At 43.1% G+C, this 26,288-nt stretch overlaps 1 protein-coding gene across 1 annotated transcript in view; it reads left to right on the top strand.

The window, feature by feature from the left end:
* Positions 1 to 26,288, top strand: part of ABCB11 (ATP binding cassette subfamily B member 11) — a gene marked incomplete at both ends in the record, with an annotated part of 66,460 nt that overhangs the window by 11,133 nt on the left and 29,039 nt on the right. Inside the window, 10 exons of the mRNA XM_081339629.1 lie at positions 9,140 to 9,227; positions 9,978 to 10,111; positions 11,307 to 11,478; positions 12,848 to 12,972; positions 14,286 to 14,460; positions 16,708 to 16,821; positions 18,606 to 18,716; positions 18,819 to 18,944; positions 20,955 to 21,158; positions 24,287 to 24,457. Coding sequence (XP_081195755.1) covers positions 9,140 to 9,227; positions 9,978 to 10,111; positions 11,307 to 11,478; positions 12,848 to 12,972; positions 14,286 to 14,460; positions 16,708 to 16,821; positions 18,606 to 18,716; positions 18,819 to 18,944; positions 20,955 to 21,158; positions 24,287 to 24,457 — 1,420 coding nt within the window. The remainder of the gene's footprint in view (positions 1 to 9,139; positions 9,228 to 9,977; positions 10,112 to 11,306; positions 11,479 to 12,847; positions 12,973 to 14,285; positions 14,461 to 16,707; positions 16,822 to 18,605; positions 18,717 to 18,818; positions 18,945 to 20,954; positions 21,159 to 24,286; positions 24,458 to 26,288) is intronic.

The following is a 26,288-nucleotide window of genomic DNA, read 5'->3' as shown; positions in this document are numbered from 1 at the left end:
TCTGGGAGGAGTTCGACCCTGTGACTCCTGAAGATGTGGACAGGATCATGGGGAAGCTGAGCTCCACCCCGTGTTTATTGGACCCGTGTCCCTCCTGGCTGGTTTATGCGGCCCGGGATGGGACATGAGGCTGGCTCCAGGCAGTGATAACTGCTTCTTTGAGTGAGGGTAGTTTTCCCGCCGCCTTGAAGGAGGCGGTGGTGAGACCCCTCCTCAAGAAGCCTGCCTTGCACCCAGCAATATTAAACAATTTTTGTCCGGTCTCCAACCTTCGCTTTCTTGTGAAGGTTGGTTGAGAGCGTGGTGGCGCATTAGCTACCTTTGTTCTTGGAGGAAGCTGATTATCTGGACCCGTACCAATCGGGTTTCAGGCCCGGGTACAGCACGGAGACGGCATTGGTCACGCTGGTGAATGATCTCTGGCGGGCTCGGGACAGGGGTTGTTCCTCTGTCCTAGTCCTATTAGACCTCTCAGCGGCTTTCGATACCATCGACCATGGTATCCTGCTGCGGCGTCTCAGGGGGTTGGGAGTGGGAGGCACAGTTTTTCAGTGGCTCTCCTCCTACCTTCTGGGACGTTCGCAGTCGGTGTTGGCAGGGGGGCAGAGGTCGACCTTGAGGCCTCTCATTTGTGGAGTTCCCCAGGGATCGGTCCTCTCGCCTCTCCTGTTCAACATCTATAAGAAGCCTCTGGGTGAGATCATTCGTGGTTTTGGAGTTGGGTATCATCAGTATGCTGATGATACCCAGCTTTTCATTTCAACCCCAAACCACCCCAGTGATGCCCTCGACGTGGTGTCCCGTTGCCTGGAGGCGGTCCGGGTCTGGATGGGGAGGAACAGGCTTCGGCTCAACCCTGACAAGACTGAGTGGCTGTTTGTGCCGGCATCCCGGGAAATTCAGATTACTCCATCTCTTGCTATGGGGGGTGAGCTATTGCCCCCCGTAGATAGGGCGTGCAACTTGGGGGTCCTCCTAGACTCACAGCTCTCTTTAGAAGATCATATAGGAGCTGTGACTAGGGGGGCCTTTGCCCAGGTTCGCCTGGTGCGCCAGTTGCGGCCCTATCTGAACTGGGATGCCTTGTGTACAGTCACTTATGCGCTCGTGACCTCTCGTTTGGACTACTGTAATGCTCTCTACATGGGACTGCCCTTGAAGACCACTCGGAGGCTCCAACTGGTGCAGAATGCAGCCGTGCGAGTTGTGTTGGGAGTCTCCCAATACTCCTATGTTACACCTTTGCTCCGCGAGCTGCATTGGTTGCCGGTTGTCTTCCGGGTGAGATTCAAGGTGCTGGTAATGACCTACAAAGCCCTACATGGCATGGGTCCAGATTACCTATGGCAGCACCTGCTGCCGGCGTCAACTTCCCTCCGTCCAGTGCGCTCCCACAGAGAGGGCCTCCTCAGGGTGCCTCCGATCAGAGAATGTCGACTGGTGGCCCCCAGGGGGAGGGCGTTCTCTGTGGGCGCGCCAGACCTGTGGAACCACTTGCCGGTTGAGCTCCGGATGGCCCCCGACCTTCGCTCCTTCCGGCGGGATCTAAAAACCTATTTATTTGAGCAATCCGGCCTGGTCTGATGGGTTTGGGGTTGGGTTTTTAATATGGTTTTAACTATTGTATATATCGGGCATAAATTATTTAATTGTTTTTTAACTTTTGTACTTTGTTTTTTAATATTTATTGCCCTGTACACCGCCCTTAGTCCTTCGGGAGAAGGGCGGTATAAAAATTTAATAAATAAATAAATAAATCTTTCTCCTTCTGTCCTGGCCACTTTTTACAGAGGCACAATTGAGAGCATTTTAACAAATTTCATCACTGTCTAGTTTGGTGGCAGCAGAGCCTCAGACAGAAAGTCCACACAGAGAATGGTAAGGACAGCCGAGAAGTTCACAGGAAGCTCGCTCCCTGGTATTCAGGATGCTGCTTATAAGCACTATGTGCTTAGAGCTCAAAGCATTGTTAGAAACTCCACAGGCCCACTTTACGGTCTGTTTCTGTTGCTCCCCTCTGGGAGGAGGTTTCAAAGTATTTATAGCAGGACTACCTAATTCTGTAATAGCTTTGCTCCCTATGCCACCCGTTTGGTAAACTCGCAAGATACGTTTTTCTCGCCATGCACATGTATACAGTACATAGCCCAAACTAGTCTGTTGTCTCTCTGTGTCATATAATATATGTGGGTATATGCATAATTCTGTATTTATTTATTTTTGTCATATTTATGTAGTGTATATTGGAGGTCATGACCCTTTGAGAGCTGAATTCAACAAAATTTCATTTTAATGTATTCCGATTAGTGCACATTCAAAGTGACAATAAAGTTATTATTCTATTCTTCAGAGTTTAATGGTTCAGGGATTTTTGAGCACTGTATGCATGGCACTTTTTTGTGGGGTGGGTGGGAATTGCCATAACTGTTCCAGAGTTCATTTAAATGTAAGCTTTTTTGTTTGAAGGACTAGCTTTGTGTCTTTTACATCTTTGATGTATTAATATGCTGTGACTAAAATTATAATAAGTTGCTTAAGCTTATTTGGAATGAGGGAGTGTGAGTTGCAACAGGGCAAGCCTTATCAACTGATTGTGAAAGGAAGATCAATGATAATGTTACACAAGGTTCTACAGTTTTGTTTTGCTATGTTTGGTAAGAGGGCATGGCTCAATTAGGTGAAGACACAGATCTAGCCAGGCCGTTGTGGGGAAAAAAATAATCCTGGTGCATTCTTATAGCAATAGCACTTATATGCTTATATACCACTCCATAATGCTTTACAGCACACACTGTGTGGTTTACAATGTCAGCATATTGCCCTCAACAATCTGGGTCCTCATTTTACTGACCTTGGAAGGATGGAAGGCCGAGTCCACCTTGAGCTGATCAGGACTGAGCTGTTGACAGTGAGCAGAGTTTGCCTGCAATACTGCTTTCTAACCACAGCTCCTTATGGGAGAAGCCTGGGAGCAGTCGATTGGAATGTTGCCAGCTCCTAAGCCCTTCCCTGTCCCTTCGTGTCATGTGATCTACAAAGAAGCGCCTATTAAGGGAGGGGGGAACTTGCCCTATTTTCTTTTAGTTAAATATCAAACCACTCAAAAAAAAATTGGTTAGCCCTTGACTCTTGTATTATATACAGACATCGAGATATTTCCTCTTCAGTTTGAGTTAAATCTAATTTGATTTGCATTGGCCTATCAAGATACGGTTTGGGCAGAAGAATATGATCTCTATGTTCCTCTCTATGCAAATGAGCACCCTCTTTTAGCTGCTGCCTGTTGCCCAAGGAAGGGGGATGGAAAAGAACCAAGATGAGGCTTTGGTGGAAAAAAAATTGAGTTGGCACCACCTGTACTTGTATAATTTGCCACATTCAGCTCTTGCAGAAGTGCAATGGGCACCATAACTTGAAAGACTCTCTAGGATTATCAAAAGAGAGAGGAACATTTTTTAAAAAAAAAATGTATAAATGATTAGTTTGTTCTTAAAGTAAGTCTGGAAGATGCTGGCCTTAGAATTAGGTGAAAGAAGGTTGAAGAGTGGAAACAATTGCTCCAAAGATGCCAACATCTGCCTACCAAGCCCGGTTCCCTTCTGATACATGCTCAGTTCCCAACCAAAGGGTCTTTTCTTTCTGGGCTAGCTATCACCTGCCAAACAGGTGGCAATCCTGCTCCATATTGGCACAATTTTTCAACCCTGAACCAAATATACCTTTTCCTTTATTCCCCAAGTTGGCGTGGTCTTTGAACTCTGATCCAGGAGTATTTTTCCTCCACATTAGCTTTCTACCAAAATGGGCCCCTCTTTTGGCAGATTCTCATAACTCTGGGACATTGGCATTTTTGTCAAGCAACCCATTTCTGGTTACAGAAGGAGAAAACCCTCTCCATGGGCATCCCTTTAAATCACAGAAGTAGAACAAATCCAGAGGCAATTGAGGTTCTATCCCTTGGTACATGTGCGGGGCACTGATGCATGTACAAAGGGGCAGGGTTTCGATTGCACATTTGCTGCGGCCATCTTGGGCATCCCAGGCTCTTCCGTTTTTTGCCATTTTGTCACAGAATGCAAACAATGCAGTGCTGGCTTAATCAGCTTGCCAATGGCGCTGAGAGCCCTCTTGGGCCGTGTTTCATTTTTAAGATTTGCAGGATGGGGAGGGGTTGAACTGAACCCTCTTACTGGTGAGGATCCTGCTTTTAAAATGGGGTATGGCAAGACTTGAAGAACGTTTTTTTTCTCGGTGGCTTGCACATTTAATTTTATCATTTATTCATTTCCCGCCCTTATTATTTTTTATAAATAACTCAAGACAGGGAACATAACTAAAACTCTCTTCTCCTCCTACTACTTTCCCCACAACAACCATGTAAGATGAGTTGGGCTGAGAGCGAGTGCCTGGTTCAAGATCACCCAGTTAGCTTTCATGCCTAAGGCAGGACTAGAACTCACCGTCTCCTGGCTTGTCGCTTGGGGCTTTCACCACTAGGCCAAACTGGCCCTCTGGCATTGTATCTCACTGGGCCACCATTTCTGCTTTCTTTTGCCGTGTGCCACATTGCCAGTTAGATAGATCATCCTGACACCCCTCAAAGATCCAGTGACGACGCAGAGCAAATCTTCAGCACCCAACAAGCAGCTTACATGGCTGTTCTGTTTAGAAGCTGCTCAGTCTGGCAGTCCATCAAAGCTTGTGAGGGGGGACGGAGGGCGGCAGACTTGCCCACACACTACACCGACCTTCTTGGTGCCCCAGAAGCGGATGACTGAAGATTGTGCAGCAGGGATCAGATCAGACCTAGTATCCCAGCAGAGCAAGACAGTTTTGGAAAACTTTCAGCTTAATTTTATTTACAGTCAAAAGCCCAAAGTTTTGGAAAACCTATATTTTAAAATTGGAGTTGCCCCTCTTTTTTGGGGGGGCGGCGGGGGGTGGGGTGTCAACCAGCTTCGCTATAGCTAGGCAATGGGGAAGCTGTTTGTTTCTCTTTTCTTTTGAAATCAGGAAGGTGCAGTATTTCCAAAAATGATAGTGATAAAATTATTGAATGCATCCGGCTGATTTTTTTTTTAAAATCCCATTTATATCCCGCCCTTCTCCGAAGACTCAGGGCGGCTTACAATCTAAGAAGCACAAATCAATGTGCTTAGCAATAGCCTTCATTCTATGTATATGCCTGCTTATTAGGGCTTTTGCCCCCCCCAAGCGGCATTATTACAAAGTCAGCTTATTGCCCCCAACAATCTGGGTCCAGATTGATGTCCATTAAAGAGGCTTTAATGTCTGCTATTTTCAGCCTATTCTGCCAAAAAAAGCCATTTCAGTTACTTTGAATTTTCCCCTAAGAACCTGTGGACAAATATGGAGAAAAATCTTGATGAGTCTCTCTTCTGTATGCTAATGAGCAATCTGTTCAAGAGGTGGGAGAAAAATGCTGCACTCACTGTAGCCTAAAAGGATGTCAGAGGAAGCTGGTATAAGTTGATATAAGTTGAATTATCTTTTTCCACTTTATCATACAATGTTAGATGATCTGATGGTTAACAACAGGATAATAACGAGTTAGAATACAAATTTGTTTTTGTTATTATTTGGTGGGCTAAATCTTGTAGGTATGGTCTTATTATGTGTGTGTGTGTGGGGGGGGAATAAGTAAGATTGTACTAGATGCAAGTTAGTTTTGTTTCTTTTGTAAGTAAGAACAGCTTTATTTTTCCTGAGGGATAATCAGTACTATTAAGACTACCCCCTTCCAATTTGTTTTTCTCCTTGAGAACATGAACTCATGGTTTAACATTAGAGCAGGTCAAAACTGATTGTCCCTCTGGGAATACGGCTAACATCCTCTCGTGCTGCCAAAGACTGAAGCAGCCATTAGAATGCTTTCTTGTTAGATTACACATGATTTTCTGGAACTAAAATCTTGAACCATCTGGAATGAAATCCTTTTGCCTTCAAACCTCAAGACTGAACATATCCCTCCTCCCTCCTCCTCCTCCTACTCCTCCTTCAAATTTCCTGTCTTCAAATTGAAATGTGTCATGCCTGATTTCTGCAAGGGGGGGCCCTATCAAGAGGGGGCTTGAGGGGTCCATATCTTTCCCATGCATGCAAATGAGTGGCCTGTTGAATCTCCAGGAGGGGTTGCTGGGAAGATGCTCGGGTCCCTGCTGCCCAGAAAGAAGGAGAGGCCAAAAACCAAGATGGAGCTTTGGGAAAACACATGTATCTTTCCCTCTTCTTTTTATTTTATGGTTTTGCCTCTTTCTCAAACAGTAAGACAGTTGCTTGACTCCCCCTAGCTTGAAACAATGGTTAGGAATGTGTCAGGGTGGGATCGCCGGATAATTGAGGGGTTTCTTTTAAAAGCATTTTGTTGAGGAACTAGCATCCTGTACAGTACTTGCTCTCTTTTTTTTGCTTATTAAGTTCCTTGTGTACTTTTTCAGAAGTAGTTTTATGCTTGTGATGGGATAGTTGTTTGAAATACAGTTTTTGTGATATATGAGTAATTTATTCCTTTCTGCATAAAAAGTTGGCCTGAAATCCTTTTCCAGACATAATTAAATAGTCTTGGAGTTTCCGCAGGAAGTCCTGACTGGGAGAAAGTTGACATTTGTTTAACTCTGTTTGGGAACAAGAGGCTGTGTGTATATCATTTTCAGCCAATTTTGTTCAGAGGGAAAGGGGCACGTCTTAGTCTTCCTGGGGAAAAATGTTGTCAGTGTGAATAAAGGTTGTCAGTACGATTAAGGTGGACTTCATTGGTTTACTTTATAAGCAATCTTCATTTAGTGGCATTTCCGGTTAGAATGGGGATGAAAAAGTATCTTTACAACAACTCCTCACATTTATTTTTATTTATTTTTTATTTTAATTCCATTTATATCCCGCCCTTCTCCGAAGACTCAGGGCGGCTTACAAGCTTAGCAGTAGCCTTCATTCTATGTATATGCCTGCTTGTTAGGGCTTTCACACACACCCCAAGCGGCATTCTTACAAAGTCAGCTTAATTGCCCCCAACAATCTGGGTCCTCATTTTACCTACCTCGGAAGGCTGGAAGGCTGAGTCAACCTTGACCTTCACAGACCCATAAAGCAAGCAAAAGCTGAAGTAAGATCAAAAACACAGTTGCGGTCTCACTTAGTGAATGTTTTGCTTAATGACTAAGTTGCCAGTCCCACTTTTGTTCACTAAACAACAACTAGCTATACTACCTCTGAGGGTAATATAGTGTATTGAACGGGAAACATTTGTCCAGTCTCAAATATTTAGTGAAGCAACAGAGGCTTTAATAAATCTGGAACTTTGGGAAGCCAATATTAAGCCCTACCTCATTTATATGCAAATCATCAACCTATTGCAGTAGTTAGTGCTGAGAAAAAAACCAAAGCCAGTGTTGTCTGAAAGAAGAGCTGGAAAGATTTTGAAGAAAAGATCTCTTTTCTTCCTCCATTATACTTAAATATCCCACTGTTTGAATAGATGGCAGATGCTGAGCTTGTCGATCAGAAGGTCGGCAGTTTGGCAGGTCGAATCCCGAGTGCCGCGTAGCAGAGTGAGCGCCTGTTACTTGTCCCAGCTTCTGCCAACCTAGCAGTTCGAAAGCACGTAAAAATGCAAGTAGAAAAATAGGGACCACTACGGTGGGAAGGTAACAGCGTTCTGTGCGCCTTTGGTCTAGTCATGCTGGCCACATGACCACGGAGATGTCCTCGGACGAGCAGCTTTGAAACGGAGATGAGCACCGGCCCCTAGAGTTGGAAACGACTAGCACGCATGTGCGGGGGAACCTTTACCTTTACCTTTATTATTATTTTTTGTCCCTGTACCCTAAAAGAAAGGTGGAGAAAGTATCAGTAAGGGATGCTGGAAAAAGGAGAAAATCAGTTGTTTTCTGCTTTGGAATTGTATCTTAAATAGGGGTGGAGTTATTGCTGTTTGGAAAATGGTAGATTCTGGGTTAATGTACGTAGAGTGGATTCTTGAAGATGCCTTGATTTCTGTAAGACTAAAATTGTGAAGTTGCTTTGTTAGCAAAGTGTAATCATAGGTAAGGTCAGGATAGGCTACAAAAGAAATGCAGAGCTGTGTTTTCTTCATGACTCACGTGTTCATCTTATCTTGACAAAAATTGAAATAGCTGTAGGTGGTATGATGTTTCCTTAACTATAGTCAATTGACTATTTTTTTGAATGGAATCTTGAAGCAGGTTGATCACAATTTGGAACAGAGCCATACCCCTTTCAAATCACACATTTTTAATGTGAATCTAATTACAACCAATTTAAAATGAATTTGAACTGGGTGCCCTAATTAACTGCATGTCGATCTTCAAGTTCTCATATCACCGTACTTACTCCGAAACATTTCTCCTTGATGCCCATAGGAAAGAGCACTGTAAAATCAACCTTGTTGAACATATGCAAATGCTGGCCTTTAATTTGTTAGGGAAATCAGAACGGTTTTAATTCCTAAAACTCTAACTGCTTAAAACAGTGTGACTCTTACTGTCATCATCCCGTGAAGATCATAAATTCAAGAGCATATAAATATTCTGTAGCCTTAGGAAAGTGTCTGCTTTTACAATGCAATCAGTGGCATATGGCAATGCATATAGGTAATGCATGCTATTGGATGTTTGGCATTAAAAAGCATCCTTGTCAGTGTTTCTGTTTGAAATTAGAGCACTTTTTTGGTTTAAAAAATTGATTAATTTTACTTGCTTTACTCTTTTTGAATAAGTCATCTTTTAATGCCAGTGTGGAGTTACAGAAATAGATACAGTTGCTGGATCCATTGTGTCAGACTACCTGTCTACGTATGTCATATTATGTTTTCAGTCTACGCTTGTGCTATGAATTATTCTGCCCTCTGTGGATTCTTGACTGATCTTTAGCAATCAATGCAGCTACTGTAGTTGATTGTAAGACAATTCCAGTTGCCATGCTATTTGCTCAGCCAATTTAACCCACACATTTAAATTGATTCACTGAAATGACAAACCTTAGGATCCCAAAATTATATCCTTCACTTCTATTTAATTAACCCAAAATAAAATGGGCTTTTCATGGGACTTGGCTCTTGAGATGTTTCGGTCCTGATTAATTTTTCTTCTTTTCTTCATAGGTTGCTGGATATTGAAAGTCAAATGATCTATTTTGCAAGTTCCTATGCAGGAACGGGCTGTGCTGTTCTAGTGCTTGGATACCTCCAAGTCAGTATTTACTTCTAGTCCTTCATTTTTCTCCCCACTCCAGAAGGGTAAAGAAGTCAGCTATTTAACAGCTGAGACTCATGACAATTCAAGACCCTATTAACATAATTGATTTGGAAATCAGCAACACTTTCTGTATCATATAAGCCATTTTTCTACCATAGACTCCTGAAACAGGCGATTCCTATGTCACTGTTGATTTGCATACATGTTAAATAAGCAATATTAATCCAAGTTGAGTCATGCAAACTACTGTGCATTAATACATAGCCTTCCTTTCTTCTCACTTCTTACATGCATGGACATCTCTGTGGACAAAATGATAAACCGTGATGGAAATAGGAACTATATGCCTTCTTGATCAGAGACGATTTTTTGATCAGAAACAAATATCAGCTTTGGGACTAGGGTGACTGAATAGACATCCTTTTACTTATAAAACACAGGGATCCATTTGCAAAACAAGTCCTTCAACACAATGTGTGAGGTAGATGAAGAAAAATGTTATACCGGTATTCTTCAACTTACAACCATTCATTTAATGACCGTTATGATGTCACTGCAAAAATTGACTAACCACCAATTGCAAGATAATGGTAGCAGAAGGCATAAAATCAATGCTAGGAATATTGAGATCGTTTTCCATTTAGCTTACTGGGCCCTCAGTTGGGCATTGTGTTTTAGTAATCAAGGAAAGGTTTGTCTATCTTCTAATAGTGTTTCTCCATCCCACCCAACCCTTTTTGTTAGATCTGCTTATGGGTAACATCAGCTGCTCGCCAGACCCAACAGATCCGAAAAGCCTATTTCAGGAAAATCATGAGGATGGACATAGGCTGGTTTGATTGTACATCGGTGGGGGAACTCAATACACGAATTTCTGAGTGAGTAACTCATGATAGCCACTGATGGGACTACGTATCAATTGACAGACTCTAGAAAGTCAGTGAATGTTTAAAAAGTTATTTCTACCAGCTTGATTCTCAGCTGTGCCAACTTGTCCACAACTGTTATCCATAGCAAGCCTGCAAATGGCTTTATGAAGTTGCTGTTGACAGGGCCAGCCCTGCCATTATCACCTGCCTGATAGGCCTTGTTTCTTGCCTTGTGAGAGCCAATATTTTGTGGGAGTGTTGAGATGTCAATATAGGAAGAATGATAGCGGCGACCCTAGACTGAGCAAAGAGTGGTTGAATCACATGGAGCTAATAAGAGAAAGATGGCACTTAGACATTTTTCTAGATTAGAGTTCCCCAAACTTTCCGGCTTTGCGTACTGGTGGGGGTGGGGGGGGAGAGGGGATAATTGTATGTGAGTGGCTCAGCTTCCATGGCCTGGTTCCGAACAGCTCACAGTCTAGTAGTGGGCCATTGCCTGGGGGTTGGGGACTCCTATTCTAAATGGATAAAAATGTCTGAGGAAAGGCCATCTGGCCAGATGATTGCAAAGAAATATGATCCTTCAACACCCCCCCTCCCCCACATCCAGTCAGAACTAATCCTTCCATCGCCCCCACCATCCCGCCAGAACCAGTGAAGTTTCCTGGATGAGAAGCGAAACATCTTCCTCAAGGAAAAACAGTCCAGTTGCCTTTTGAAAAGGCACCTTTGAGACAACTATGAGCTGGATGACTGAGAATCTCCACAGATGTCCATCTGGTCAGGCATTTTTCACAAGCTGTTGGTGCTTTACGAGCATCTGTGCAAATGTTATTTTCCCCATCTTGGCCTTGTTAAGCAGAATCTCTGCAGAGGGTCCAACCAATTGTCAGCTACTGGGGTGGGGGTGGGAGGATGAAAAATAGAAGCTTACATTTCATAACATGTAGAATCTTGGCGGGAATACTCCAGCGGGGCAAAATACTTGGAAATATAAGACCTTCTGCCTGCACCACGTTTAAGGTGAATCTTACATACAGGAAATAAACTCCCCAGACAAAAGAGTGAATAATTACCACGAAAAATCATTCTCATCCACATTTTCCCCAGCGTAGAAAGGAGTGATACCGTTTTGTGCCCGTTGGGAATTGTAATGAACGCAAAATGTATCTGCTGCTTCAATTTTTCTTGTTCTCCACAGTGACATTAATAAAATAAATGATGCTATTGCTGATCAAGTAGCCATCTTTATCCAGCGCTTCACCACCTTTGTTTGTGGATTCCTGCTAGGATTTGTCAGAGGCTGGAAGTTGACCTTGGTTATTATCGCAGTCAGTCCCCTAATTGGGATCGGAGCTGGCATAATTGGCCTGGTACGGAAGAATGTCATGTCTGTTGAAGGGGAGTTGCTGAGGTTATTTAGAGGGAATTGGGGGAAATTGGAAGGGAGGGGGAGGAGAGATTCCTCCATTTGGGGGAAATTGGGGAAAGATGTTCAAGTTATTGACCATTTCAGGAAGTGCCTTGGTAACCCTCCATCAAACCATTTACCAGTGCTTTTTCTTTTTTAAAAAAATTAGCCGCCATTTATTTGGCACAATTTCTCAGCAATAGTTTCTGTAGTTCCTTATAAGAACTGATAGGTGGGGCACCTCAAGGAATCATTGGCTTGCCATTGTTTTCTTCCTGAGGGCTGAGATGGAAAAACTGGCCCCAAATCATTTAGTGGGCTTCGTGCCTAGGATGTGACTAGAACTCACAGTCTCCTGGTTTCTAGTCTAGTCCTTGAACCGCTACCCCACGCTGGCTTCCATATGCATATACACACACCAACATTTTTTTTGTTTCATGCAGTTGATGAGCCATGGTGGCGCAGTGGTTAGAATGCAGTACCGCAGGCTAATTCTGCTGACTGCCGGCTGCCAGCAGTTTGGCAGTTCGAGTCTCACCGGGTTCAAGGTTGACTCATCCTTCCAACCTGCCGAGGTCGGCAAAATGAGGCCCCTGATGGTTGCGTGGGGGGGTATAATATGTTGACTCTGTAAACCGCTTAGAGAGGACTGTAAAGCACTGTGAAGTGGTATATAAATCTAAGTGCCATTGCTATCAGAGAGCTCTGATGTGTGACAGCTTATACTGCAGAGCATGGAGTCGCCTTTAAAGCATCTTGCCACTCTTTGCTGCTTCATAAGTCAAGGCTGAGTCAGTGTTCCTTGTTTAATCAAGGTGGTCATCTCCTTGGATTTTATAACTGTAAAGCAGGGGTGTCAAACTGCCGCACACAGGCTGGATGCCTCATGCTGAAACCCCGCCCACCCCATTGCCGGCAATGGAGAAAAGTTGCGATACGTGTCACGTGATGTTGCGAGTTTGACACCCCTGCTGTAAAGGCAAGCCTTTAATTCATCTCAGCTGTACCTACATGGAAGTCCTCTGCATAGCCAGAAGGTTGAGAAAGCCTTCCTAACAAACAGGTTTCCCCAAAGGCACAAAATATTGTGTTGACCTGCTCCTGAGTCTGATTTCATTAACTGAGCAAATTAGTTAGACCGGCAGTTGTTTCTTTTTAACTTGGCCACTGAAAAACGTCCAGAACGGGAGTGGAAGTTCATACATTTTATAGTAGCAAAATCTAAAAAAACAACTTGAGTTCAATTTTGGCTTATATAGCGCCATCAACCTTTTAAAAAGTGCCTTTGTGCCACATTTGTTCTTCTGACTTTTGTTTCTGTTGTGTTGAAGTCTGTGGCAAAGTTGACGGGTCTAGAGTTAAAGGCTTATGCAAAAGCTGGAGCCATTGCTGATGAAGTGCTCTCCTCGATCCGAACTGTGGCTGCTTTTGGAGGAGAAAGAAAAGAAGTTGAAAGGTTGGTAATATATATAGGTTGCTTCTGAGCACTAAATAAGGTGACGGAATCAAAACAGACCCTTATTGCTTAAGTGTTAAAGATGAATATTAACATATCATGACAATGGAAAACAAGCTCTTTCTTGAAGGAATAAACTTAAGCTGTGTCCAGGAATATTTTTACTCTAGCTTGTGCCAGATGCATAAAATGGGAAGGATGTCCTAAGAGTTTCCTCAGATTTAACTGCTTTAATTATACCAGCAATATTGTAGAGTTGGCCATGTATTAGCTAGGTGAGCATGTGCTGCCTGTCACACAGCCTTCACTTTAATTAGACTAGCATCCGATATGATGGTGATCCCTCTTTTGTTGCCAGTGTCAAAGTCTTTTTTAGCTCACCTGGAGTCATCAGAAAGCCATCTTGTGCTTTGCCTCCGGGATCAAAATGGTTTCCTGTGGCATTTTCAGTATTAATTCAAAACAAGACCTGGACATGTGTGATGGGGACCTAGAAAGCAGCTTTAATCTAAATCAGTCTTGTGGTTCCCTTAATTCGCTGTTTTACAAAGTGGATGGCTTCATCTATTATGCTTTTGTAAAAACACAGAGTTAGCCTTGAATAATGCAACCACCATTAGAGAAACATCTACTTAGCCCAAAAAGACAGGAGGGGGTATAGAAGAAACTCAAGTTTCTTCTGTCTTGACTTTCTATTGTTATAAGTGGGAAGGAAAGAGAATCTCTCTCGGACTTACTTTATTGTTATAGAATATAATAACAGAAAGCAGAGTGGTAGGCCTAGTAGAAAGTAGGCCTCATGGTGTCTGATTCCTACCTGGCCTACTTTGAATGGCTGATAGTGCTAGGCCAGGGGTAGGCAACCTTGGCTCTTTTATGACTCGTGGACTTCAATTCCCAGAATTCCTGAGTCAGCATAGCTGAGTCCACGAGTTGAAGTCCACGAGTCATAAAAGAGCCAAGGTTGCCTACCCCTGTATTTAACCATAGTTTCTTGATTAATATATGCAACAAATAAGGTTGAAAACCAAAGGTTAGTAACCACAATGGCTGAGCTCATGCAACCTGCTAAACCAAAATTAAACAGATATAGCTTAGCCTCATATGCGAACCCAGTCACAGATAGGCCAGCAAATAATCAGAGTTTAGGCAAGGGTCTTTTCCAGTCTTTCTTGGGAACGCAAAGAATGGACTGTGACACCACACGACAAGGAATTTTCCCATAAAGCCTCCCAGTTCTTATTTTTCAGCAATGAAAGCTGCCAAATGATCCTTTTAAATGTGCTCTTCCCAATTTTTTTTTCTTTCCTCAGATATGACAAAAATCTGGTGTTTGCTCAAAACTGGGGGATCAGAAAGGGAATCATAATGGGATTCTTCACAGGCTACATTTGGTGCATCATTTTCCTGTGTTATGCGCTAGCCTTCTGGTATGGCTCAAAACTTGTCCTTGATGAAGAGGAATATTCTGCTGGCACCCTTTTGCAGGCACGTGCTGTCTAAAACCTTTCCTCCTTTGAACACAGTCATTTAAATATGGGGAGAGTCAGTGACACCCAGAAGCCCTTCACTTGCTACCCAACTGCTTGGATAGGTCCTGGAGTGGATTATTTCATAAACCTAACTATTTAAAAGGGACGCGGTGGCTCAGTGGGTTAGGACGCTGAGCTTGTCGATCAGAAGGTCGGCAGTTTGGCGGGTCGAATCCTGAGTGCCGCGTAACAGAGTGAGCGCCTGTTACTCGTCCCAGCTTCTGCCAACCTAGCAGTTTGAAAGCACGTAAAAATGCAAGTAGAAAAATAGGGACCACTATGGTGGGAAGGTATCAGCGTTCTTCATCTCAATCAATACAATCAGAATAGAGCTGGAAGGGATCTTCGAGGTCTTCTAGTCCAGCCCCCCTGCTCAAGCAGGAGACCCTATATCATTTCAGACAAGTGGCTATCCAGTCTCTTCTTAAAAACTTCCAGCGATGAAGCACGTACAACTTATGGTGGCAAGCTGTTCTAGTGATTAATTGTTCTTACTGTCTGGAAGTTGCTCCTTAATTCCAGGTTGCTTTTCTCTTTGATCAGTTTCCAAATATTGTTTCTTGTCTTGCCCTTGGAGAATAATTTGACCCCCTCTTCTTTGTGGAAGCCCCTCAAATACAGGAAGACTGCTATCATGTCGCCCCTATTTCTTCTTTTCTTTAGACTAGCCAAACCTGAGCCATTCTTCATATGTTTTAGTCTCCAGGCCTAATCATCTTAGTTGCTCTTCTTTGCACTTTTTCCAAAGTCTCAACATCTTTTTTGAAATTTGGTGACCAAAACTGGATATAGTATTTCAGGTGTGGCTTTATAAAGCCACTACGGTGGGAAGGTAACAGCGTTCCGTGCGCCTTTGGCGTCTAGTCATGCCGGCCACATGACCACGGAGACGTCTTCGGACAAGTGCTGGCTCTTCGGCTTTGAAATGGAGATGAGCACCGGCCCCTAGAGTTGGAAACGACTAGCACACATGTGCAGGGGAACCTTTACCTTTAACTATTTTTAAAAAAATGGTTGACCTTTGTAGATAGCACTGAGGTAGCTATCTGCTTGGAACCTGCAAAGTACAAGAAGAAAAGCCATCCATTTGGGTTTTCCCATTTCTTTTGTCCTGCCACAGCATCCAGTGTTTCCAAAAAAGATTGGTGACAAGCCCAAATGAAGTGAAATTTTCAGAGCATAAACGCGAAAGGGCGAGTGGCAGAACCTTTCCGCTGACTCCAAGGGCTGGGTTGGATCTAAGCCCTGAGGATGCCAAGTCAGTTTCACCCTTTAGAAGGTGGTTCTGGTAGGGATGATTACAGTGCAACATGGGTACTGTTGGCGGACCCTTTCCAGGACCTTCCATTTTAATGCTGTGCAAATCACTAAAGGCGCTGCTTCCTTTGGAGACAGAAATGAGGCATCTCTTTTCCAGCTGTAAAAGCAGCTGTGCCTTTCACAAAGTCCAAGCAGCTGCTTCAGAAGTGATTCTCAGTTGCTCTCATGCAGAACCAGTTGACTTCAAGCCACTACTTTGCCCAGCCTTGCTCAATTCCATGTCCTTTCTGCCCGATGTTCTTCCCATCCCTGCTGTTGCAGTTTTGCGGCCCAGTGGCCTTGCATTGTCGCTAAGCATGTCTGCTGTAAATAGATCTGTTCTGGGGAGTTGGGGAGCTGTTTCTTTCTTTTCCTGAAGGTGAGTTGAATTTCTGTAGGCCATGCAATTGAAGCTGGTTAAGGCTTCCCTATTCTGTACTGCCATAAGACTCAGTGATTAGTTCATTAGAATAACAGAGTTGGATGGGACCTTGGAGGTCTTCTAGTCCAATTCCCAAACCTCCAGTGATGGAGCACCCACAACTTCTGGAAGCAAATCGTTCCAAGGATTAATTACTCTAACTTTCAGGGGATTTTTCCTTCGTTGTGTAGATTGGTTCTTTCTTAGTACGTACCGTGTATTTTCTAGATCTCTACAAATTGCTTTGAATTAAGGGGCCAGCCCCAGACCTGGAAACTGAAATGGTTTCCCTAGGCTAAAGTCCCTTTAATTCTGTTCCTGCCTTCTAATAGAGAGGAAGAGCATCTTGGATGTTATTTTTCAAAAGAACTAAGTATTTTATCTGCCTTCCAGAAATACCACTTTGGGGCATATATATAGCTTCTGGTTGTAATTTAGTATTGGCATGCAGAAACTAATTTTTTTCCCCTGTACCCTTCTCAGGTTTTTCTTGGCGTCCTAATAGGTGCCTTAAATCTTGGACAAGCATCCCCTTGCTTGGAAGCCTTTGCAACAGGCCGGGGGGCTGCCACAAATATATTTGAGACAATAGATGAAGTAAGTAACTGTCGCTTGCTTTGGGGGGAGGGGATGAGGAGAGCTTCAAGGAATATAAAGTAAGCTTCTGCCATGAGTGCAAATTAGAACTATTATAGTGATTAGAAGAAATTGATTGCAAGTTAAAGCAAACTAGTATCCTGCCTTACAAAGAGTGCATTCATCCAAATGACATTCCTAAGTGATTTTCTTATGAATATTCAGCTTCTCACTGAGCCCCACTCTGTCTGTCAAAGAGGGCTATACTTTATAAGGTACCTGATCATCAAGAAAGGCAGTGAGGCAATTTGCAAATTAAGTGGTTTTAGGAACTAAGTCATTCTGGCCCCTCAGGCATGTGATTCTAAGAAAGAAAGAAAAAAAAAGGAGGCCAGAAACTCCAAGAATGAAATTAATATGTATGGCACTGCCAATGCTTCAGAATTTCCCAAGGGGGAAAAAAACAACACTCATTAAAACTTTCCTACAATAATTCTGTGGATACCAACAAGCTATGGCTGTAGAAGTCAATGATATTCTATTCGTTTTATTTTTTGCTTTGCCAAAAATCAGTGAAATGCATATAAATAGGCAATTCTATGTATACTGAACAAAGCCACTGTGGACGTGTGGTTAAGGCATCAGGCTAGAAGTTAGGAGACCGTGAGTTCAAGTCATGCTTGAGAGCCAAAGCCAGCTGGGTGACACTAGGGCTGCTCATTCTTGCTCAGCTCTAAGAAAAAAAGCCAGGGCAAATAATTTCTAAACATTCTTGCCAAGAAAACTGCAGGGATTAGACCAGGCAGTGCCCAGGAGTCAGAAATTGACTTAAAGGCATCAAAACAAATCCATATAAAAACATATACTAATTTGTTTATTTAAGTAAGTCTTTTCTGCATTGGAGCACACAATCCAACTTCTGGTCCACCTTAAGCATAGAACCTGCCTGATGACTTTGGGCTTGTCACTCACTCTGAGTTCAACCTATCTCATAGAATTATTGTGGGTGAAATTTGGAGGAGTGATTCCTGTGTGTGCCACCTTTTGTTCCTGATAATAATAATAATAATAATAATAATAATAATAATAATAATAATAATAATAATAATAATAATAATAATAATAATAATAATAATAATAATAATTTTATTTGTATACCGCCCTTCTCCCGAAGGACTCAGGGTGGTGAACAGGGCAAACATATAAAAATACAAAGATACAAAAGTTAAAAAAGAATTAAACGACTGCCCAGGCTAAAACAATAGGTAAAAATATTTACAACAACAATAAAATCCCAACCCATCCCCCATCAGGCCAGGCCGGCTTGTTCGAACAAATGAGTCTTCAGATCACGCCGGAAGGAGCGAAGGTCGGGCGCCATAAACTAGCAAGCCAATCATTTGTATGGTCTAAATGCTCTGGGTGCCATGAATGGATGGTATAAAGCAGTGCTTCCCAACCTCGGCCACTTGAAGATGTATGGACTTCAGCTCCCATAATTCCCCAGCCAGCCAGGTTGAGGGTGGGCCCTGGATGGTTACATCTAGGGTTTCACGAGTTTGACACATTCTCTAGCTAGAAACTAGGGGATTTACCGAGACATTCATGGAAATGTTAAGTACTGAGTTGGGAGTGGAAATCGATAAGAGATGGAATTGCCACAAGGGCGTTTCTGAAGGTCTGTTCAAGGTCTAAGGGAGGAAAGATAAATCCTTCAGATGGAGAGGTGAAACTAGCTACTCTGTACTGAAAGAAAGCTTCTTGAGAAAAAAGCAGATTGAGCGATCTGATTACTTCTGCCCCAGAAACCTAGAATTGACTGTATGTCAGAAGATGGCTACAAACTGGACAAAGTCCGGGGTGAAATTGAATTCCATAATGTAACCTTCCATTACCCATCCAGGCCGGACGTTAAGGTAAGAACTCAAAGGTTCTAATTTGCAGCATTGCCATAATTTACAGATACCTAACTAGGCCTTTTCAAATGCAAAGCCATTTTCTTTCTTTTTTAAATCCAGATTTTAAATAACCTCAGCATGATTATCCAGCCAGGTGAAACCACAGCCTTTGTTGGTCCAAGCGGAGCAGGAAAAAGTACCACAATTCAGCTGATCCAGCGCTTGTATGACCCTACAGAAGGCATGGTGAGGCTTTGACCTAACTCTGCCATCTTTCTTTCATTGGAAAAAAAATCCCGAAGCTTGATCCATTCTTGCTGCAAACTTATGTTTGCAGTTTACCATGACGCCATGCCCTTAGCCTCCTCTAATCAGCCGGTCTTTGAACTCAAAGAGCAAAATAATCATTTATTTACTGAACTCAAATGGCTACCTGTCTCATATAATGATCCTAGCCAGCCCATAATAATCAACACCAACAGAGATAGAAATAGAACTATCTTTCCCACCAGGTGCCAGGCCAAACAGCCTCCCAGCTCAACCTCCATCCAAGCGCATCTCTTCATGGCCTTCTGAATGTTAAAAGGGTAGGGAACCCTTGAATCTCATGGAGGAGGCTGTTCCAAAGGACAGGGGCAGCTGTTGAGACAGTGTGCCTCTAAGGTACCATCAGATGACAACATTTAAGGAAGGGGACTGGACCGTACCCACCTAGCAAACCTAGTAGGATGGGAAAATCACCTCAGGGACTCCAAACATGTCAAAGAGGAATGAGGCCACATCCATATTATATGAGAGATGCCTGGGTTTCAAAACTGGGAATGGAAAACTTTGTTCAGCCTTGTGATTCCCCTCCCCTCCCCACCTCACCCCACCCCATGTGCACATCTCTGAGTGCATGGAAAGGCATCGTGTCATTGGCATGCAAAATGAATGGAGATGTTTTCCACTGTGTAATACATGAATATGAATGGGATATTTGTGCAAACGGAAAAATGTATCTTGGCCAGCAGTTCTCTCAAGACTCAGATCAGTTAAATGTCGTACTTTGTGGTAAGCTTCATGAACCCTCATTAAGTCAGAATTTTCTTAACTCTGATTTTGTTGAGGAAGTTAGCTGGGTACACCTATTTCATTAGGACAAAATGAAGAAGAAAAAAAATCCATTATGTTGTGCTCCAGGATGTGGCCCAATCCATCCGTATAAAAATATTTTTAAATTCTTTTCACGGTCTTTTAATATCCAATCCACCTAGATAAATGAAATTATTAAGTAATATTATCTCACAGGATTGCATCTGAATTAAAATGTCCAATAAAAAGAACATTAATCTCTGGGAAATTCAGAATTGGTTTGCACAGCCATCCTAAATACCGGTACCTAGAATTGTATCATTGCTTGTTTCATTTCATTGCTAACCAACTCTTACATATTTTACTAAGGAATTAAGTATATCATTTGTTCTACTAATGACAACTCCTGGGGTTCTTCCATAGGATACATCTGCAGAGGCATATCAATACAATGATCAGAATTCAAAGAATTGTGAAGCTAATGCCATGTGTCCAGAAAGACCTTGTGTTATTCTTACTTCCCCTTCCCTGCAAGGGATGCTCAGAAGTTCTAGAGCAGGGGGTCTTCAAACCTGGCCCTTTTATGACTTGTGGACTTCACCTCCCAGAATTCCTCAGCCCGGCATGCTGGCTGAGGAATTCTGGGAGTTGAAGTCCACAAGTCATAAAAGGGTCAAGTTTGAAGCCCCCTGCTGTAGAGCAGGTTATGTTTGAAACCAAGAGACATTCGTTTTTCTTTCCATGTATATATATATACATCTGAACTAGACTGTGTTGTTTCTCTGGGCCACATAGGTGTGTGCATCTGGGTACATGCATAATTTTATGTATTTGTTTATTTTGTCATAGTTATGCAGTGTATATTGGAGGTGGTTACCCTGAATGCAATGAAATCTCATTTTAATGTATGTTGATTAGTGTACATTTAAAGTGACAATAAAGTTATTCTGTTCTGTTCTGTTCACGTATGGCTTGAGATTAAGGGAAAATTGTGGAAAATTAATAGGCTAGACTTAGCCTCAGTAGCTGTGCTTCCAGGCATTGTATGTAGGAATTAGAAACGAAGCTGGAAGCAGCAGAGTATAATGCTGCTGTTTTAAGAAGTTTCCTGTTAAGAGAGGAAGATGCGGAATTGAAGGTGCAGGTGGCCATAGTCTTTACCTACAAACTGTTATTGTGCAGGTTACCCTGGATGGACACGACATTCGTTCCCTTAATATTCAGTGGCTGCGTTCTTTGATGGGTATCGTGGAACAAGAACCCGTCTTGTTTGCCACCACAATAGGAGAAAACATCCGCTACGGTCAGGAAGATGCCACTATGGAAGACATCATCAGAGCAGCCAAAGAAGCCAACGCCTACAACTTTATCATGGATCTGCCCCTGGTAAAAGGAACTCTATCCTATCCCTTCTCAGTCCTCTGCCAAGATTGCCTCTTAGACCACATCTGCGTAGTTTGAAATCACTAAGTCAGGGGTTGGCAACATGCTGTCACTCAATATTAATTTGGTTAAATGATCATTTCTAAGAAATGACCAGCATATCAAGACCTTCTTAAAGCTTAAGAACCCTTGCACACAATCTCCTTATGAGATTGTCCATATGCCCAGAACTGCCCGTACCTAGCTAATGGTTAGCAGTACTCAATGTAATGATCTATCTAAGGATTGTTTGTGTATCTAGTGAAACTTTTCAGACCATTTCTGTTTAATAGCTTTGCATAGTACAACATACAGGGTGCTTCATCTTATCCCTGCTGAAGCCACTTACACCTGGGGTAAAGGACGGTAGAAAACACATTGCTTCTGGTGAAGGAATAGAGGTGAACCAGTCTTTTTTTCACTAAGATTTTTCCTTGAAAAACTCTTAAAGGAGATTAAAACAAACAGAGCAGCTGCAGGAAAAAAAACCCTCTTGAAATCATAATCTATATGTGGATATGCACGTAAGGGTTATTATGCTTTATCGTGCATGTGTAATTATACGTGAGTTAGAGTTATTGTTATTTTTTTCCCATGGAAATGGAGGATATATATAAGAGTGCTACTAAAAGCTGAATTCGGTAGTCAGTAGTATCTTCAGATCTCATACATAATACATAATAATACATACCATTGTTCTGTACCAGCCTGCTACCGGCCCTGCAGCAAAAGCAGGGACGACCCCTTTACAAACGGCAAGAGGCTGGAATAAAGCCTGCCAAATTTATTCACATAAAACAAGAGCAAGACAAGTCACCAACCATAAAACACGAGCTAAGACGCAGGAACAATCCAAGCGGTTGCCTTCAGCAAACCAGCCCTCCCACACATTCCCCTTAAATACAGTTCAGGGCGTGGCCTCTCTGTGCCTCCTTCCGAGGTGCCCCATTGCCTCCCTCTGTTTACTCCTGACTGACTGCCTCCTGCGTCGGGCGTTCTTGAACAGGGCCAGCTGTGGGTCATCTTCATCCACGCTGTCACGCTCACACAGCTGGGTCTGCATCGTGACCAGATGAGAGGGGCCTTGCTGGGGGCTCTCATCAAACTGTCCAATCCCCTCAGCAAGCTCTTCAACACCCCCCTCCTCCTCCTCTGAGTCGTCCGACCCAACTCCCGAACCCACAGGCTGACCCTGAATCACAACAACCATGTCCAAATTCACTGCGATTGTTTTCAGGAATGATGACTTAGGAGTTAGACTTGATCTAAAGCAGCACCTTATCTGAGACCAGCCTTTGATGTTTTTCATATATACAGGTAGTCCTCAACTTACAATTTTCCATTTAATGACCAAAGTTACAACGCCACTGAAACAAGTGAGTTAAGACTGTTTTTCACACTCCCAACCATTGCAGCATCCCCGTAGTCACGCGATCAAAATTCAGATGCTTGGCAACTGCTTTGTATTTACGACGGGTTGCAGTGTCCCCGGGGTCACGTGATCACCTTCTGACAAACAAAGTCAATGGGGAAGCCAGAATGACTTTAACAACCGTGTTACTAACTTAATAATTGCGGTGATTCATTTAACAACCGTGGCAAGAAAGGTCGTAAATTGGGACAAAACTCACTTAACAACTATCTCGCTTAGCAAGGTGAATTTTGAGCTCAGCTGTGGTTGTAAGTCGAGGACTACCTATATTGGACTTCAGTTCCAATATAGTTCCTAGGCGGTGAGCATAATAGTGAGGGATTCTGGGAGTTGAAGCCCAATCTATCTAGATAGTAGCAGTTAGGGAAGTTGTTTTCCTCTTATATCCAAGAGTTGTACAATTGTTGCCCAGCAACATCTTTTTATTTCCTGTCTTGAACCCAGATCTTGCTTTCCTCTCGTCCCCAGGCCTGGAGTGAGCTTAATCATCTGTACTCTACCATTTTTTCCTCCATCTTGGCCCCCATACAAGCAGCCCCACAGCGGGTGACATCGTTTAGGCTTTTAAAACAGGCCTCAGACTGGCCATGGCTTGAAGCAGAGGCAGGGTAGGGATTAGAAAAACGCATGCCAGGATAGTTTTCTGCTGGGTCAAAGATTTGCAGAGCAGCACCAGCTCAGCAGCGAGGAGAGCCCTTAGGACTTCTGTTTTCCCCTTCTGCAAGAATTGTTACAGGATTGGCAGTTCCCCCTCCCTTGGCACGCTTCCTTTGCTGCGTTTCTCTTGCTGCAACATCCTTGCTTCATGAGCACATGGACCTTCCCTCTTGTTCTGTACCAGCCTACTACCGGCCCTGCAGAAAAGGCAGGGACAACCCCTTTACAAACGGCAAGAGGCTGGAACTAAGCCTGCCAAATTTATTAACATAAAACAGAGCAAAACAAGACACGAACCATGAAACAGGAACTATTCAAACGGTTGCCTTCAGCAAACCAGCCCTCCCACACATTCCCCTTTTAAACAGTTCAGGGCGTGGCTTCTCTCTGCCTCCTTCCGAGGTGCCCCATTGCCTTCCTCTGTTTACTCCTGATTGACTGCCTCCTGCATCGGGCGTCCTTGAACAGGGCCAGCTGTGGGTCATCTTCATTCACGCTGTCAGGCTCACACAGCTGGGTCTGCGTCATAACCAGATGGGAGGGGCCTGGCTGAGGGCTCTGCGGAGCCTCAAGGCCATCATCAGCAAGCTCTCCAACACCCTCTGCAAGCTCTCCAACACCCCCCCCTCCTCCTCCTCTGAATCGTCCAACCCAACTGCCGAACCCACAGGCTGACCCTGAATCACAACACCTCTGGAGCAAAGACAGGCTTCTTTTTTTTCACCACGTCTTTCGCCAGAAGGCCAAAGTCCCAGTTATTCCATGGCTGCTTCTCTGTCTTGTTCTCATTCGACATAATATTTTTGATTGACCTAAGGCAGGGGTGGGGAACGATGGCCCTTTTATGACTTATGGGCTTCCACTCTCCTGAGCGTGGCTGGCTCAGGAATCCTGGGAGTTGAAGTCCACAAGTCACAAAGGGGCCATCGTTCCCCACTACCTCTGACCTAAGAGGACTGAGATGAAAGCACTTTTAAACTTTTTGCTCTTTCCACTCTTTCAGCAATTTGACACCCTCGTTGGAGAAGGTGGTGGCCAAATGAGCGGAGGCCAGAAGCAGCGAATTGCCATTGCTCGGGCTTTAGTTCGAAAACCCCAAATCCTGTTGTTGGACATGGCTACATCAGCACTGGACAATGAAAGCGAGGCTACTGTGCAGAAGACACTCTCCAAGGTTATTGTACGATTTCAGTTCAGTGGGGTTAGGAATCCTTTGCTTTTTCAGTCTCTTTTAAGGACGGCCTCTTTACCAATAGAGGTGCGCCTTTTCCCTGGTTTTAACAACAGCTCTGGGATATAACATTATGATTAATGTGGTAAACTGGAGTCTCGGATGAGGAGTAGGAATTTCTTTTTGACTTTTCCATCCACCACTTAGGCAGATGTTGGCCGATTTCATACAGGGCACTACTAAGCGTGTGGTTTGCCTCGCTTCGGCTTTGCATACTGTATGAATCCAGACATCGTGCTTTGCAAATATGGTTTAGGGCTTAGTTAGGTTTGTGAGGGCAACTAATCTGCTTTATTCAGTTTAGATTATGGTTTGGCATAATCAATGAATTTGAGCGCTGTTTTAACTGTGGAGAGGGTAAATCTTGAGTGGGGAAGGGAGGCAGCTACAGTATTTCCTCTAAAGACGTTTGGGAACAACAAATAATCGATTTTATTTAGATTTTGCATCTTGTCCAATGCACGCAAGAGCTGTTGCTTGCTGCAGTCTTCCTTTGAAACGAACGTGACAGCTCTTGTGAACAGAAAGGCCTGTGTGTGCACTGGAACTCCATAAAGGTTTGTTTAAAAAATAGCGACAGAGACGTATTTCAAAACATTTAAACCTCACAAGCATTCGTTGTCTATCGGATGGGCTGGCAAGTTTCCAGAGAATTAGTTTCAGTAAGAATGGGTTGGAGTTCAGGATCTGAAGCCTGAGAGAAGCTGGCAAAAAGAATGTAGGGATATGCAGATCAATTCACCTGATGCTGGATTAGCAGGGCAGCATTCTGGTCCATTCAGATTTCGTAATCAGGTTTTTCTCTAAAACCTTTCTTCTATTTTTACCTGCAGTCTTGCTTAAGATACAGAAATTTGTGCAGTTTCCTACCACGTATATATTATTGCCGATTTGCAGGAAAATTGATTGCCGCTCTCTAAGAACTACTGTACCTTTAATCTCCTGAAGAGTCTGCAAGCATCATTTTGAAAAGAGGGTTGAGAGAGAGAGAGAGAGAGAGAGAGAGAGAGAGAGAGAGAGAGAGAGAGAGAGAGAAAAGGAAGGTATCCTTGTAGGGAAGGAAGTGGTTCTCTACTTCCTCTATAGCTTTTGCATTTAGAGTTTTTGTAATTTTTAAAAAGGACAGATGAAAGATCTTTGCTTCTTTTGTCTGCTGTGGTTCAATCACATTGCTCTCTAGGTTATTTCTTGGAAATACTATATTATTATTGTTTAAAATACATTTTAAAAATCGATGCATAAATGCTGCACGCAACAAATGCATGTTTCCTGCACACAACACATCCCGTTTTTCAAAAGCATTCTTAGCTCGAAGTAGATATGAGGCAGTGCTTTAAAAAATGCAATCACCCAGAAACAGCTGTGTTATTAAGAAAGAGGGGTGGAATACTCCATAGGGATTTCATTGGGGTTTCAGTAACACCGCTAATTTTATTTTTTAAAATATGATTTATGCATTTGGACCTACGCAGATGACTTTCTCTGTTAAAGAAAAGGAATGAGAGATTTTGCAACTTCATGGAAACTTAAATTCTGAAAACAGACATAGGTAAACAACAGAGGAAAATTAGATTGAAATAAGCAAGGGAAGAATATGTGATTGCTTTATCTTCTTGCAAAGTGTTGTAAAGGAAGATTTGGCAATAACCACTTCTGTAACCTCCAACCTCCAAAGATTGTACTGTCAAAGTCATTTTTTGCACTGTCATCCTCCTTCCTAGGCTAAGATGTGCACTGCCATGCTTTCCGCAGATCACAGAGCCTTTAAATGATA

Source organism: Vipera berus, assembly GCF_964194415.1.
Source record: "Vipera berus genome assembly, chromosome: 1".
Taxonomy (NCBI): domain Eukaryota; kingdom Metazoa; phylum Chordata; class Lepidosauria; order Squamata; family Viperidae; genus Vipera; species Vipera berus.
The sequence above is the reverse complement of the archived record's forward strand: the minus strand, read 5'-3'. Positions and strand labels throughout refer to the sequence as shown.